Source organism: Thecamonas trahens, assembly GCF_000142905.1.
Source record: "Thecamonas trahens ATCC 50062 unplaced genomic scaffold supercont1.28, whole genome shotgun sequence".
Classification (NCBI taxonomy): domain Eukaryota; order Apusomonadida; family Apusomonadidae; genus Thecamonas; species Thecamonas trahens.
Window position 1 is genome coordinate 103,319 of NW_013657652.1, and position 14,926 is coordinate 118,244.

Here is a 14,926-nt window from a genome sequence, read left to right on the forward strand (position 1 = left end):
GCCCACACACACACACACTCCACCACACACCCTCCACCACACCCTCCCCCCCCCCACCCACACACACAACACTGACCAACGAACCCTTTCTCCGGTGGTAGCCGTCACCACATGGTGGCTCGACTGCCGGTGCTGTGGCTCCCCCGGAGCAGACATGCTTCTCCCCCTTCCGCCCCGCGTTGCGTGTTGCCTCGTGAGTCGGCTCGCTCTGCCAAGATTGGTTCCACCAACAATAACCCATATCGTTCATTTTATGGTTCCTGGCAAAACGCTGCCGCAGCTGTCCACACTTGTCATTCGCTGGTGCAAAACATGGGCAACCTACACTCTGCGCAGTACGCAGCGACGGGTATCGATCCTCGCGCTATCCGTGGTGATTCTGCTGATGACTCTTCCTCTACTTCCTCTTCCTCTTCCTCCTCCTCCTCTTCCTCCTCTTCTCGGCGCTCCTCGGTCTCGGACTCTTCGGCTTCGGACTCCTCCGACGACCACCCGGTGATCAACACCCCAACACCCACCGACCACCGCCTCAACAAGTCAGAGTCACTTGCTGTCGGTCGCTCAAACTCCCCGGGCAACAAGCGCCTTCAGGTTGTACGTACCTCTATGCCCCCCCTCCCCCCCTCCCCCCTCTCCCTCTCCCTCCCTCCCTCCTCCCCCTCTCCCCCCCAACCCCCTCCCCCCCTTCTTCCCATTTTGATCACACTCCGCCTGCTGCTGCCTTCTCCCCCTCCCCCCAACCCCATGCCCACCCTCGCGCAGCTGCTCTGTCGGGATGGGAGATTGGGGAAAGGGGAAGAGACTGTTCATGGCTGTGGTACGGATGAAGGTGTGGGTGGGTGACTCACGGCGGTTGGGCGGTTGCGGGCGAAAACGGTATGGTGCGGGCATTGGTCGACTTGGCTGTTATCGGCGGCGGTGTGGACGGCTGCTGTGGCTGGTGATGGTGGGCGTGATGTGGTTTGCGGGGGGGCGTGTGGGGGGGGACGTTGTGTATGTGGTTTGGTGAGCAGATGAAGAACGGATATCATGGCGGACGCAGGACGTCGGTCTCCGCGGAATCGATGACGCCGTCGACGGTGCCGCAGAAAAAGATTTTCCATCCCAAGTCTGCGCAGGCGCGGCGGCGGATTGCTGTGGCTGTGGCGGACAACCTCCTGTTCCGCAACCTCGATGAGGAGCAGAAGGAGGAGGTCTTTGACGCCATGTTTGAGAAGTTTGTGGAGCCGGGAGTCTCGATCATCACCCAGGGCGACGACGGCGACTACTTTTACGTGGTTGACTCTGGCGAGTTTGACATCTTTGTTCAAAAGGGAAGTGCACCGCCGGCCAAGGTGGTGACTGTCGGTGCCGGCGGCTCATTTGGTGAGCTTGCCCTGATGTACAACGCGCCGCGGGCGGCGACGTGCACGGCGACGCAGCGGTCGTCGGTCTGGGCCCTCGATCGGGTCACCTTCCGTCGCATGATCATGGACAACACCTCATCCAAGCGCAAGATGTACGAACGCTTCCTCCGGGAGGTCCCGGTCCTTGCAGACCTCTCCGACTCGGAAATTGCCAAGATCGCCGACGTGGTCGACCCGCTGCCGTTCAAGGACGGCGAGGTCATCATTCGCCAGGGTGATGCTGGTGACAAGTTTTACATTCTTGCCGAGGGCGCCGCATCGGTCAAGCAGAAGAAGGGCGACGCTGCCGAGCTCGAGCTCTGCCGTCTGCACAAGGGCAACTACTTTGGCGAGATCGCCCTGCTCACCGACCGCCCGCGCGCCGCCACCGTCGCCGCCTTTGGTGATTGCAAGGTCGTCTGCATCGACCGCCCGGCCTTTACCCGCCTCTTTGGTCCTGTTCAGGACATTCTTCGCCGCAACATCGGCAACTACAAGACCTACGAGTATATCCTCGCTTACGGCTCGTCCGACGACGCCGCCGCCTCTTCAGACGCCGCGCCCTCGTCCTGACCTGCGGCCTCCCATGGTTGTCACGTACTGCCCATGTTCCCCCTCGTCGTCGCCGTCTGCCTCTGCGCCTCTCAACTTGGGTAAACCCTCTGCTACCACACTCCCGCCCACCGAGACCAATCTCGCCAAGTGCCGCGTGGCGCAGGTCTCTGCGCCAGCCGGCAACACCCCTCTCCACACCCTTTCCCCGTTGGCCCCACAATCACCTGCGGCATGTCTTCTGCGCCCTCACCCATCATCCCGGCCAATGTCGACCTCTCTGAGCGACTCTCGACTGAAAACAAGACCCACACCAAGCAGTAGGTTGCTGCCTTGACCGTTTTGCCAGGCGTCGAGAGCGGGAGGTGCGGTCGAGCCGGGCGGCCATCAGGAGTTGTGGGAGTGCCACGTGGAGAGCGGGATGACAGACCACGTTTTTTTTTCCTTTGAACACTTTTTGAGACACTTTTGACCTGCAGGAGACTCACACCCGCAACAACCACGGCACTTTGCCCTGAACAAACGCTGGATAGAAACGCGCGGCCGACACTGCTTTCGGCGTTTCCGTTCCCAGTGCGGATGGTGATGAAGTCATGCGAGCGTTTACTGGCTCGGGCGCCGCGCCCGGCCAGGTCCGACTCACCTCGATCGGCTTCTCACACTATGTGGAAAAGGTGAGGTGGGCTCTCGACGTGGCCGGCATCGACTATGTGGAGGATCCACACGCGCCGGGCATGCACGTCCCGTTCGCCGACGCGGTGACGTCAGGGCGGTCGTCAATGACCCCGATCGTTTCCTGGCCGGACGGCCACTACACTCACGACTCGACGGCGGTCCTGCTCGAGCTCGACGACGTGTACGGGCTTGGGTGGTACGATCCGGACCAGACCGGCGATGCCGCTGTCACTGACGCCATTGTGCAGCTGGAGGACTACTTTGACGACATGCTCGGCGGGCCGTCGCGATCGTTTGTCTACGCCTACCTCCTCGCCGAGACAGAGCTCATGCGCGAGGTCTGCAACAACGTATCGACCGCCGCCGAGCGCGCCGTCCTTCCGGTCGCCTATAACGGCATCCTTTCCGGCATTCGCCGTAGCTTGCGCATCCATGACGAGGGTGCCCGGCTTGCGCAAGAGCAGATCGGCCGCGTCTTTGACAACGTTGAGGCTCTTCTTGCCGACGGTCGCTCGTACCTTGCAGGGACGACCAAGCCCTCGGCCGCAGACTTTACCTTTGCTGCCCTCGCCTACCCGATCCTCTTCCCGTCAGAGCACGAGTCACTGCTCTTTGCGCGCGAGCGCATGCCTGCCGCCGCCAAGCCGATCTTGGACGCCTTTGTTGCCCGGCCGGCCGGCCAGTTTGCGCTCCGCATGTACGCCGAGCATCGCTTCCCCGACTCGTACCACACCAAGCGCTTCAACGCCGCAGGCGTCCAGCAGATCATCCACAAGCGCGGCACTTATCCCAACTTTGCCGGCTGGGTGTACGCCACCATTGCGGCCTCGGTCGTTGTTGCCGGCGGCTGGGCCCTCAAGACCTGGCTCAACTGGTGACCCCGATCCGGCCTACCCAGTGGCCTCGTCTCCTTGGACGCCCGGAAGAGTAGTCACTCCAGCCTGGCCATCCTCGATCAACACCGTTGCATCTTCAGCCCAGTGCTCAACCTCGAGGGCTGCCGGTAAAACTGCCATTGGAATGTGGCCATGGTCGACGACATCGACGCAGCGCTCAGGACGCGGCGCGTCGCGCGCCACATCCACCACATACCAGCCGCCGCAGGCGCCACTATCGGCCCGCGGTGCATCAGTTCGCCTATTGTAAGCCAGGATTGTCGGCGACCAGAGCAGCGGTGGCGGATGCGGCGCCGAGGCATTGAATCCAGCAAACGATGCAAGAACCTCGCGGTCCGGAGAAGAGCTCAGCACGGCGGACAGTGCGACCGCCAGGGAGTTTTTCCCACTGGCAAGCGCGTGAGCAAGGCTAGCGTTGACCGGCACAACCGTGACGCTCTCCGAGAGTTGTGTCGCTGCATCGGGCGGGCACTCGGCGGCCCGCGGATAAACCGAGAGAACGGCGTCTGGGTGACCGGCAACCAGGCTTCCGAGCGCAGCGCCGAGCACCACATCCGGCGCCATCCAGCCCCAGTGGCTCACCCCGTGCTCGACAAGCCAACTCTCGAGTGCCGCCCCAATCCACGGCCCCGCCTTGGGCACATCGTCGCTTGCGGTAGTGCCGGTCGAGCCCAGCAGCGCTGCATACTCGGCCGGGGTGTGCCGCATGATGTGCAGCGATTGTGGGAGCTCGCGAACCTCGGCGTCTGCCGACGGACACGGCGGCAGGTCCGAAGACGGGCCAGCGAGAAGTACAAACTGAATGTCTGCAACCGGCGCCGCACCGCCCCACGCCGCGTCGAGCGCTGCGCACCACAGCGTCGTCCACCGCGGCCAGCCGGCAGAGGTTGGATGCGTGACGAAGAGCCGCACCACCACACCGTCTGCACCACCGTTGCCGCTATCAGTAGACGACGATGGCACCTTGCCTGATCCTCCCACATCCCCACCATTCTCTGGTGGGCGAGCATGGCCCTGATCGCCCGACAGGCCGTCGCCACGATGACCGCCGTCGCCGCCGCCGCCACCGCCACCGCCACCCGAGCTGATCCCAGTCACAGGACCGCCACCGCCGCCACCACCATCACCAGATCCCGAACTAAAATCCTCGCCCGTACCTCCCACCATGTCTCCCTCATCTGTTGTGGTTGCGGTGGTTGTCAGCGGTCCCGAGGTGTACCTCATCATCGGCCGTGTGTGCGGCGGCGGGTTGCCCGAGTGGACGACATACAACATGAGCAGAGTGAGGCAGAAGAGACCGAACCACATCAGCAGCCGCACCACAAAGCCATGTAGTGCATGGCGACTCACCCGAATATCTCGAAGCATTGATGTTGGTTGGCTCAAGTCAAGTCTTGCCCGTGGCCAGCCGCTTCGCCACCTCCTCCTGCTCCTGCCCGTGCCTGCTGCCAGGTAGAGGCACTGGATGTGGGCGCGGACCCTGATCGGACAAGGCCCCTTCCACACACACACACACACACACGCACGCATATGTATATATACATATATACACACACACACACACATGCACATGCGGGTGCGCAGAGTCACACCGATCGCCATGGTCATAATTACTGGGTGTGATCGCCTTGATCGTGGTCGAGCAAGCAGGGGCCCTGCACTGATCAGCCTCATCACCTCGAAACTGAACCCCATCACACTCCAAATACCACCACATGGACGTACAGTCGGCGGTAGTGTGTAGCCGCATGATCAGCCGAGATGCACACACAGGGTATGCCGCCCACGGTCGAGCGACCAAAGTTGGGCAATGATACGGTGCAACCACCTCACAACCTCCCTGTCCCCACACACACACAGACACACGACACAGCCCACACACACACACACACAAAGGACATGGTCAGATGCCGAAGAACCTCGCCGTATGTTCTTCTTGTCGTGGCGGCGTTTGTGGCGGGGGCGGTCTTCCAAATGACCTTGTTTCGTCTGTGGGACAGGCCACACACCACCACGTTGAGCACTCTTGCACGCCAGCCTGCTGTCAACCCGGCTCGCCCGCCTCCTCCTCTCCATGTGCCGACCACATCTCCGCATGTCACACACACTCCGGCCCCGTCTACCAGAGATCAGCTACCGCCGCCGCCGCCGCCGCTGCCGTCTTCGACTCCATCGCCGTCTTCGACTCCATCGCCGTCTGTCGACAACGCCCCGAGCGGACCATCAAGGTACTGGTCGGCCCGTACGACGAGCCGCCGTTCAGCGCCAGGACGCAGGAGCGGTACAAAGTCAAAGCCAAGACAGCCAAGGTCGGTGATGTCGTCGAGATTGTGGTCGAGAGCCCGCCGTTCTCGCGTGATCCGAACGAGGCCATGAACGCCGACAACAAAAAGTACACCTCTGGCGACTGCTACTGGATGGACGGCCGCATCCACGGCCTCAATCTCGAGCCGCTCTGCACCCAGGCGCCGCGGCCTCTGGTCGTGCCCAAGGTCGAGGCATGGAGCAAAGACCACGCTCCGAGGTGGTTTCCCAGCGACGACGTCTTTGCCACGGGTGGCGGCGTCAATGCAAAGTCCATCGACGCCGACGACTATGCCGAGTCGATGCGGATCATGCGCAAGCTACGCGACGCCGGGCCGGCCGAGGCGCTGGCGCTGTTTGAGCGCGCCTCGATCCGCGATCTCGGCCGCGCGCTCGGCCGCCGCGCCATGGTCCGGCACGGCGACTCGATTGCCTCGTTCCTCTCATCGTTTATGACGTGCCAGGGCGCCACCAGCGGCGACTTGTTGCCGTTCAACGCCAAGCTGCCACCGCGGCTGCAGTCCGACGACCCGGACGTCACCAACTTTGGTTACTTCCTGGTCTTTCCCGAGTTTGGCGGATTCAGCTTGCACCGCTCGTTCAACAAGGTCAACATGCGCGATCTGCGCGACACCATGGCTCGTGCCCACGTCATCGACTTTAACTTTGGCCTCCACTACCACGACATGGACGAGTATCGCCGCGACATGCGCGAGCTCCTCACCGAGATGCTGCCTTGGGCGCGCCAACAAGGCCACGTTGCCATCTTCCGCGAGACTTCGGCCCAGCACTTTTTCACCGCCTCGGGCATCGGTGAGTTTGAGGCCCAGGGCCACGACAAGTCGACCTCGTGCTTCCCGCTGGATCCTGCCGTAGTCAACGGCAGGCGCAACGCGGTCGTCCACGAGCTGCTCGACGAGCTCGATCCGGACCGCTCGGCCATCTTTGTCCTTCCTACTTCAATCTCACACGCTACTTCTACAACGAGCACATCGGCATGAAGGATGGCACACCGGGGCCTGACTGCACCCACATGTGCTACTCGTCTCTCCACGTCGACCAATACGTCGCCGCCCTCACTTCCATCATCTCGCGCAAGAACGCCATCGACGCCGCTGCCGACCCCTCCTTTGATCCCTCTGACATCGATCCTCTGGCATAGCAGACCAAGTGAATATCATGTCAAGCGGGCCAACCGTGTGTGTCAGCCGACCAATTGAAGCAAAACGGAGAGTGGTCAGGGCAAGCGACTCAACTTGCGGCGCCGACCATGGAGGTCTACGACGAGATCGAGGTGGAGGACATGGAGTACGACGAGGAGAAGGAGACGTACTACTACCCCTGCCCATGTGGCGACAAGTTCCAGATCACACGCACACAGCTGATGGAGGGCGAGGAGATTGCCACCTGCCCGTCATGCTCGCTGGTCATCATGGTGGTGTACGACCCGGACGACTTTGACGACGACGACGACGACTCTAGCTCTTCCGGCTCGTCCTCCGAGTAGCTTACCCCCTTCCTTACTTGCCTAGGTAGCTTTCTGTCGCCTGCTCTGCCCCCGCGCCCGCCGCCTTGCCCTTTGCTTGGCCTTGGAACATGCCGCCGCAAGCCCTTTTCCGGATCGTGGCGATGATCGCCGGCGTCGGCAGTTGCACGCTCTTGGGGGTAGGTCTCCGAGGCTCAGCCGGGCAACCTCTCTTCTGAGCTTCAATGGACGACGTTGCAGGGATGGGCTTTGCGCTTGCCGAGGCGCAGGCCTCGTACGATGCCGGAGGCGTGCCTGTGGGTGCCGCGCTTGTCGGCCACGACGGCTCTGTCGTCGGCGTCGGTCACAACCGGCGAGTGCAGGACGCCAATCCGCTATCGCACGGTGAGACGCAGTGCATGATGAACGTGGGTCGCCGGGCGAGCTATGCTGACCTCGTCATGTACACCACTCTTGCACCGTGCATGATGTGTGCCGGCACCATTGTCCAGTTTGGCATTCCACGCGTCGTCGTCGGTGAGGCCGCCAACTTTCCCGGCGAGCTTGACTTTCTCCGCGCCCGTGGCGTCAACGTTGTCGTCCTCGACCACAAGCCATGCATCGAGCTCATGGCCAAGTTTATCGCCGAAAAGCCCGAGCTGTGGAACGAGGACATTGGCGTGGCTCCCGATGCCTAGCCCGTCCTGCCCGGTCTGTCTGTGCCCATGCATGGCACAGTCGCGCCCATCGATCCGTCGCACCCATCGACTCCCCCATCCCCACCCCCTTCTTGGTGTGGCTCTGTGTATTGAACACTCTCCACCCCCCCTCCCCCTTCCCCATCCCCCCACCCCCACCCCCCCCAAAAGCAACTCGCCGCCGAATCGAATGGAAGCTCCGACCACACACTTCACACACACACTTCACCCACGACCACACACACACACACACACACACACACACACACGTACACGCACACACACCACCACCTCTTGCACACACAAATGGCAGTCAACGTGCTTGGGCTACCGCTGGTGAGCACGCTGCCGTACGTGTACCAGACGCCCGCGCTTGGAACAGGCGCGTACTCGGCGGTCTACCGCGGCAGCCTGGCCGAAACCACAGGGCACACGCCGCGGGTGGCTGGAGTCGGGCGCGATCTGCTCGCCGACGTGGCGCTCAAGGTGATCAAAAAGTCCGAGCTGGACGCCAAAGCGAGAGCCCGGCTGCGACACGAGGTCGAGCTGCACGGCTCGGTGGCCCACAGCTCTATCGTCCGCTTGCTGGACATGGTGGAGACGGCCGACGAGGTCGTCCTCGTCCTGGAGCGGATGGACGGCGGCGAGCTGTTTGACCGCATCGTGGCCATGCGCTCTTTCTGTGAGGCCGATGCCGCAGCTATCATGAAAAAGATCGTGGTGGGCGTGGCGCATTTGCACGCTGTGGGCATTGCGCACCGCGACCTCAAGCCTGAGAACATCCTCCTCGCTACCGACGACTTGGCCTCTGTCCGCATCGCCGACTTTGGCCTGGCCAAGCGCATCGGCGACGACGGCAACCTGCTGACCCCGTGCGGAACGCCGGGCTATCTCGCGCCAGAAGTCGCCTCGCTCTCGGCCTACGACCTCTCCGTCGACATGTGGTCGCTCGGCGTCGTCCTCTACACCATGCTCGCCGGCTTTCCGCCCTTCTACTCCACCTCGACCCGCAAACTGCTCAAGAAGATCAAGCGCGGCCGCTTTAACTTTCCTTCGCCCTACTGGGACGGCATCTCGGACGCCGCAAAGAACCTCGTCTGCGGCTTGCTCAACGTCGACGTCACGGCCCGCCTCTCCGCCGCAGAAGCCCTGGCCCACCCCTGGCTCGCGCCCAAGCTCCCGTCGCCCATCGCCCAGCCGCTGGCCGCCGACGCCGACGCGGAAAGTCAGCTTCCTTCGCCCCAGAACATGCGCGTCTGGTCCGCCCGCTCCGCCCGCGAAGGTGTCCAGGAGGTCAACGTCGCCCTCGCCATCGCCATCGACGCCCAGCGCGACGACTCAGCCGGCGGCGGCCTCGCCCTCTCAAACTCCTCGCTCTACAACCGCCGCAAGCGCGGGCTGCCGCAGCTCGCCCTCCCGTCGGCCACTGCCGCCGCTGCCGCCGCTGCCGCCGCCGTCACCAACTCAGCCGCCGCCTCCTCCTCCTCGCCGTCCGGAAACGACAGCCTCGACATCGACGGTGATGGCAATGACGACGATGATGATGATGATGATGATGATGATGATGATGATGAGATCTCCTCCCTCATCCAACCTCTGTAGCTAATCCTAAACCTGAATCTCCTCGCCCGGCTGCGCACTGTGCACAACCTGCATTCGTGTCCGCGAGCACAAACACCCCTCCCTTCCCCTGGTCCGGACTCTCCCCCTCTCCATCCATGGAAGCGCCCAAGTCAGAAGAATGGGCTACAAAACCACAAATCCGTGACCATGTCATGGCCACCTTTGCCGCCACCCCGTCATTCATGTTCTACATCGCAAAGGTACCTAAGCAAGCCCCCTTCCCCTCCCCCCCCCCCCCCGCCACACGTCCCCGCACACGCCCCGTGATCGATCACAAGCGCGAGTTGTCCTCTGCGGACCCCCCATCCGCACACGCCCGCACACACATGCAAAAGTCCCCACCCAAGGCCACCTTCTCCCCTCCCCGACGCACGACTTTTCCCTCTGTTGATAGCCGTGTGCTACAGCTCTGCGCCCAGGGTGTGTTGCGGAACGACCCCCCCCTCCCCCCCCCAACATGCGCGTCGCATTTGACGACCTTGTTCTCACCCTCCTCCTCACCCGTATGCCCTGCCGTTCCAGTCGACAAACGACAACATTGTGTGCTACCAGGCAGACATAGAGCCTCAGCTGGGGCCTGATAGGCGGGCCGTGTGGCGGAACGACGATGCGCCGGTGGCGGTCTTTTGGCAGCTCATCGACGAGGCGACCATGGTGGAGCGGTCGGCTAAGGGCAAGGACGATGTGACGTCCGAGCTGACGTATGTGCAGCGCAAGATGGCATATGGGTGCACAACTTTGCGGATTACGGAGGAGGACGTGTTGACCCAGCTGCGACGGATTGTGGCGTGCAACGCAGAGCTCATCGAAGTCCACCAGCTCCAGCTGGTCGCGCTTCCGGACAAGATGCTGCTGATGGTGGTGTACGAGGATCCTGCCATCGACTCGGTCGCGGCCGCCGCCGTGACGGTCATTGACGGCGAACTTGCGCTTCTCTCGCGGGTCTTTGTCAAGGTGGTGCCAGGCAAGTGGATCTCGGCCTGGCCAAAGGTGACGTACGCGCTTGTCGACGGCGTATCGTTTGTCTCGGGCGCACGAGTCCACGAGATGCTCCCTGCTGACGGCAGCGGCTCCAAAAAAGACAAAAAGGCTGCCGCCAAGGCCGCCAAGGCTTCCCGCGGCGCATCTGCAGTCCTCGCTGTCCTGCAGGCAGCTCTGCCGCCGGTCGAGCTGCATCACGGTGCGCTCCTCGGCGCATCGCTGGACACCCCGCCCATCGTGGTCCCGGACGCCTCACTGCGGCAGATGGTGGAACCCAAGGCCTCGCCGCTGGTCAAGGCTCTTGCGTCCATTCCAACCGAGTCGGGCTCGGCGCCTTCGCCGCTCGGCCGCATCCGCAGGCGCAAGCGGCGCTCCAAGTCGCGCGCAGCCAACAAGTCGAGCGCCACAACCAGCCCGCGCACCGCCGCCCCTGCCCGCCGCAAAATTGTGCTCTCCGAATCGCTCGAATGGTCCGACGACGATGACGGTGCCGATGCCGCGTCCGGCCCTGCCTTTCCCTCGCTCGAGCCCGAGACTCGCCGTAGCCATTCCGCCGCCACCGCCGATCCGGATAGTGACCCCGACCCCGACTCGGAGGTCTTTGTCACCGCCGACGACGGCTGCGGCGGCTGGCCGGACCTGGAGCTTTGATGCCTCCAGTTTTGGCACTAGGCGACTCGACAGCCGCTCCACTGAGTGTGTGACTGACGCTTGCCTGCATTGCGAGTGCGACGGCTCTGCACTGACCCACACTCTTCTCCGCTGGAGGTACGTAGTCAGTGTGGACATCCGCGACGGGCGCAGAAGAGCGCGTAAGCGCACGCAGCTATCAAGCATGATTGAAGGCGCATTGCGCGCAAGTTGGCGGATGCGCCGCGCATGACGCCCGTCTGGTGCAGCGCGGGCTGGAGCAGGTAGAGTATTGTGGAACACGGCCTCGTTTGGGCACGCGCGTTCCAAGCCGAGCTGCGCTGGAGACACGACACGATGCGGGCGTGTGCAGTGAAGAGGGAGAGCGGAGAGTGACGCGGGGGGTGTTACATGCAGTGCTACATCGCCCTGGCTGGGTGGCGGCCCTGCAGGGGCTCTGCTTCGCCTCCGCGACCTGGCTATGGGTGCCTTCTAGGAACACATCCGCTTGTCGTCAGCAGAGCATGCCAATATGGGGGCACCGAACTATTTTGCGGGTTTTTTTGCCCGCACGGAACAAGGGCATGCATCAATGTTCTTGTTCTGTTCTGTTCTGTTCTATTCTGCCGTGACATGCGCTTCCTCCCCACGTGGTCAACTCACCCCTACCTGTCAAGCTCGCAGAAGGCACAAGCAAAGACGGATACGAAGTCCGCTTCACAAACAACCGCGACCGCCATGGCGAGTCTCTCTGCAGAACGGCATGAGCATGGAAGCTCTGTCATCGACTACGAGTTTCTTGCGCCGGCCAACACCAATCTCTCCAAGTTTAACCTCGATGAGCTGCTCGCAGGCATGAACGAGGCCACTGCCAAGTTTGCCATTCCGCTCGACAATGACGGCAAGCTCCGCTGCGTCTACAATCACTGCCAGAGGCGGTTCGACGTCACGTCCGATGCGGTCAAGGAGGCCGCCGGCATCGTCGTCCTCGCCCCGCACATTCTCGCCCACTTTCGCGACCACGCCGCCGCCGGCGGCTCGCTCCTGTACTGGAACATCAAGCGGCTGAAGACCAAGCGGGTGTACGTTATGCCCAAGTTGCTCAAACGCAAACGTGAGCCGGTTATGCCGCCGCCGCCGCGCCTGGTCTCCGCGCCGTCGCCGGCGCTCTCGACCGCCGCCATCAAGTCGTCGGCCTCGCGCCCGGCGTCATCGCGGAGCAAGGCGTACCGCTCGCCGTCGCGGACTTTGGCCGAGAGCGCAAGCTCGGCCGGCGGGCACCGCCGGTCCACCACCCTGCCCAAGTACGTCGACGTGCCGGCGAGCAAGGTGCCGGAAGCATTGGCCGTTATCGCCGCCCACCAGGACACTCTCACCTCGACCGTCCGCCAGATCCCATTCACCAGCGCTGACGGTTCCATCGCGTACTACGCGGCTATCAAGACCCGCGCCGGCAAGTACTACTGCCTCCACCCCTCGTGCTCGGCTTCGATCTCACCCAACAACCTCAAAAAGCATATGGGCGTCCACCGGCGCAACGACTGCGGCGGCGCGGTCCCGGTGCCAGACTCGTCGTTTGACGTTGTCGGCCCGCCGCTGCCCAAGCTCCGCTCCGGCGCTGACCTCCCGCCGTCAAAGCGCCACCACGGCCTCTCCGCAGACGCGCGTCGCCCGCCGCTGCGCGCCCTCTCGCCAGCGGCCCGCGCCACCCTGGACAGCTCCGCCGCAGCCGGCAAGTACGCCTGCCCGCTTTCTGCGTGCTCCGTCATCTCGCCCACCCGCTCGTCTTTTGTGGCCCACATCGGGACCCACCACGACATCGAGGTGGCAAAGCCGTCTGCGCGCCGCCGCCTAGCTCACGCCACGGTTGGCGGTGCCCAGGCTGGACCAGAGGCTGAGGCTGAGGCCAGCGCATCCGCGCCCGTGCCCATGAACGTCGCCGCCCCTCCTCCGCCGTCGCACACGGCCGTCTGGGGCACCGCCGCCTCGTCATCGCCGCCATCGGCCTCGACTCTCCCGGCCGTCGCGCGCTCGTCGAAATCGCCGACGCCCGAACTGCGCGCAGCCACAGCTACCTCGCCGCCGCATCCCCCCGCCAAGCCCTCTCCCTCGGTTCTGGTTGCGGCTCCGCCGGCCCATGCCCGCGCCCGCTCCAAGGCCCGCCACTCGCCCGTTGGCAGCGCCCACATCCTGCCCATGCCGACCCCGTCGTCGCCGCTCCCGCTCTCGCGCACTTCCTCGCCCACCATCGAGGAGGCACGCAGGCGCATTCCGCACTCCGACTCGATTGCCTCGCCAATGCAGGGCAAGCCGGCGTCGGACTCTCCCTCGGGCTCGATGCCGCGGCTTGCACCCCGCATCGGATGACCCGTTTCTGTGTCCCCTCCCCTCCCCACTCGCACATATACTCTTTCATGTTTGATTCGTCATCCGCCTCCGCTCCCTCACTTGGCCGCGCTCCCCACCTCTTGCAGCATCTGCTGGATGCTCGCGATGTTCTCCTGCATCTCGTCGACCGTGTTCGACGTCAGGGTCTCCTTGCGGACGTTCGGATACAGCTCGTACGCGTCCTGCAGGACGACCTGGAAGATTTCGGCCTGCATGTTCTCCGTCACCTTCTTCTTGCTGTAGCCACGAGCCTCCAGCCGCGGGAACAGCGAGTTGGTCTCGGCCACCAGAACCACCACAAGATCGAACCACCGCTCCGGAAAGTAGTCGCACGACGCATAGTCCAGAATGACCCCACCCTCGCCCATCGCAGCCTCGATCGAGTCGCATGCATCCGCCAGGTTCTCCTCAGTAACGTCATGGGTATCAAACTCGGCATTGTACCCGGCGTTGAAGCCTCTGCAACCGCACACAGCACCAGCACCGAGCACAGCACCAAACACCAGTCCGAGCACAGCCACACGAACAGTACAGCACCAAGCAAACAGCCCCGAGTACACCGCACCAACCCCATCGCAGCCCATGTGAGCAAAAGCCTTTTCCAGCATCAACCATCGCACCTTCATACCATCCATGCCACCCTCATCACCATTGCCTTCCCCTCTCCCGCCCCTCCCCTCCGGTTCGACCTCCATCCTTCCCATCCCGCCCCATCACCGGTCCTTCCCCACCCAGCCGACAACGTACCCCTCGAGAAGGATTGAGCCAAAGTTGATGTGCTTCATGCCGGCCTCCTCGGCAAGCAGCTCACACATGGTGGTCTTGCCCACTCCGGGCGTTCCCGTCACAAGCACGTTCGGTCGGCTGCGCTGGCTCATGTCCCTTCGACGGTGTCAAGTGGCGCCGCCGCACGGCCTTTTCCTCAAAACGGCCATTCGAGCCACTTTGATCACCATCGCGATCGCCGCCATCTCCCCCACACACCCTCACCTCGGCGACAGCCACACCCCACACCGTGACCCACACAGAGACAATGAGTCTCGTGGCTGCGGAGAAGATTCCGCAGGGAGCGGTGGGAGCGCCAGAAGGTGTGGTCGACGCCCGTGGGCCCGAGGCTACACCGGGAGAAGCCGACGTCCTCGCCCGCGACATGGCCATTCTCCCTGCCAACTACAACTTTGAGGTCGGCAAGACCATCGCCCGGATCCGCGAACTGGGCGCAGGCAGGGTGGCGCTACAGATGCCCGAGGGGCTGCTGATGTACGCCTGCCTCATTGGCGATATTCTGGAGAAGCACACCGGAGCCGACGTGGTGGTCATGGGCGACGT

The 14,926-nt window shown here is 63.4% G+C and overlaps 9 protein-coding genes across 9 annotated transcripts in view; 6 read left to right on the forward strand and 3 right to left on the reverse strand.

The window, feature by feature from the left end:
• The window catches only part of AMSG_06309 (SAC domain-containing protein 9), a 4,772-nt gene extending 4,595 nt beyond the window's left edge, over window positions 1-177 (reverse strand). Inside the window, exon 1 of the mRNA XM_013901555.1 lies at window positions 85-177. Coding sequence (XP_013757009.1) covers window positions 85-156 — 72 coding nt within the window. The 5' untranslated portion in view covers window positions 157-177. The remainder of the gene's footprint in view (window positions 1-84) is intronic.
• An 887-nt stretch (window positions 178-1,064) lies between these two features.
• On the forward strand, window positions 1,065-3,637 carry AMSG_11967 (uncharacterized protein; the record flags this gene model as incomplete). The annotated part of the gene is made up of 2 exons (XM_013901670.1): window positions 1,065-1,951; window positions 2,512-3,637. 2 exons carry the CDS (start codon window positions 1,065-1,067, stop codon window positions 3,488-3,490), a joined length of 1,866 nt encoding a protein of 621 aa, XP_013757124.1. The 3' UTR covers window positions 3,491-3,637.
• Window positions 3,150-4,500, reverse strand: AMSG_06312 (uncharacterized protein; the record flags this gene model as incomplete). The annotated part of the gene is made up of 2 exons (XM_013901556.1): window positions 3,150-4,471; window positions 4,498-4,500. The coding sequence occupies 2 exons, from the start codon at window positions 4,498-4,500 to the stop codon at window positions 3,503-3,505; spliced, it is 972 nt and encodes a 323-aa protein (XP_013757010.1). The 3' UTR covers window positions 3,150-3,502.
• A 915-nt stretch (window positions 4,501-5,415) lies between these two features.
• Window positions 5,416-6,974, forward strand: AMSG_06313 (uncharacterized protein; the record flags this gene model as incomplete). Its single annotated transcript, XM_013901557.1, has 3 exons — window positions 5,416-5,433; window positions 5,635-6,759; window positions 6,801-6,974. 3 exons carry the CDS (start codon window positions 5,416-5,418, stop codon window positions 6,972-6,974), a joined length of 1,317 nt encoding a protein of 438 aa, XP_013757011.1.
• Window positions 6,975-6,991: 17 nt separating this feature from the next.
• Window positions 6,992-7,319, forward strand: AMSG_06314 (diphthamide biosynthesis protein 3; the record flags this gene model as incomplete). The annotated part of the gene is made up of 2 exons (XM_013901558.1): window positions 6,992-7,009; window positions 7,047-7,319. The coding sequence occupies 2 exons, from the start codon at window positions 6,992-6,994 to the stop codon at window positions 7,317-7,319; spliced, it is 291 nt and encodes a 96-aa protein (XP_013757012.1).
• Window positions 7,320-7,522: 203 nt separating this feature from the next.
• Window positions 7,523-7,975, forward strand: AMSG_06315 (cytosine deaminase; the record flags this gene model as incomplete). Its single annotated transcript, XM_013901559.1, has 1 exon — window positions 7,523-7,975. The coding sequence occupies one exon, from the start codon at window positions 7,523-7,525 to the stop codon at window positions 7,973-7,975; it is 453 nt and encodes a 150-aa protein (XP_013757013.1).
• A 306-nt stretch (window positions 7,976-8,281) lies between these two features.
• On the forward strand, window positions 8,282-11,230 carry AMSG_06316 (CAMK protein kinase; the record flags this gene model as incomplete). The annotated part of the gene is made up of 2 exons (XM_013901560.1): window positions 8,282-9,430; window positions 10,121-11,230. The coding sequence occupies 2 exons, from the start codon at window positions 8,282-8,284 to the stop codon at window positions 11,228-11,230; spliced, it is 2,259 nt and encodes a 752-aa protein (XP_013757014.1).
• Window positions 11,231-11,284: 54 nt separating this feature from the next.
• AMSG_06317 (uncharacterized protein) lies at window positions 11,285-14,152 on the forward strand. Its single transcript, XM_013901561.1, has 2 exons — window positions 11,285-11,347; window positions 11,894-14,152. The coding sequence occupies exon 2, from the start codon at window positions 11,948-11,950 to the stop codon at window positions 13,574-13,576; it is 1,629 nt and encodes a 542-aa protein (XP_013757015.1). The 5' UTR covers window positions 11,285-11,347; window positions 11,894-11,947; the 3' UTR covers window positions 13,577-14,152.
• AMSG_06318 (adenylate kinase isoenzyme 6) lies at window positions 13,606-14,485 on the reverse strand. Its single transcript, XM_013901562.1, has 2 exons — window positions 14,345-14,485; window positions 13,606-14,056 (listed from the first exon to the last, which is right to left on the reverse strand). Exons 1-2 carry the CDS (start codon window positions 14,473-14,475, stop codon window positions 13,654-13,656), a joined length of 534 nt encoding a protein of 177 aa, XP_013757016.1. The 5' UTR covers window positions 14,476-14,485; the 3' UTR covers window positions 13,606-13,653.
• Window positions 14,486-14,926: the final 441 nt, after the last annotated feature.

Excerpts from the sequence above, each read along its gene's own strand:
- AMSG_06317 (XM_013901561.1), top strand. The coding sequence starts at position 11,948 with ATGGCGAGTCTCTCTGCAGAACGGCATGAGCATGGAAGCTCTGTCATC.
- AMSG_06318 (XM_013901562.1), bottom strand. The coding sequence starts at position 14,475 with ATGAGCCAGCGCAGCCGACCGAACGTGCTTGTGACGGGAACGCCCGGA. Across the intron at positions 14,057-14,344 it reads GGCTCAATCCTTCTCGAGGG|AGGCTTCAACGCCGGGTACA; the intron begins GTACGTTGTCGG and ends GTGCGGTTGCAG.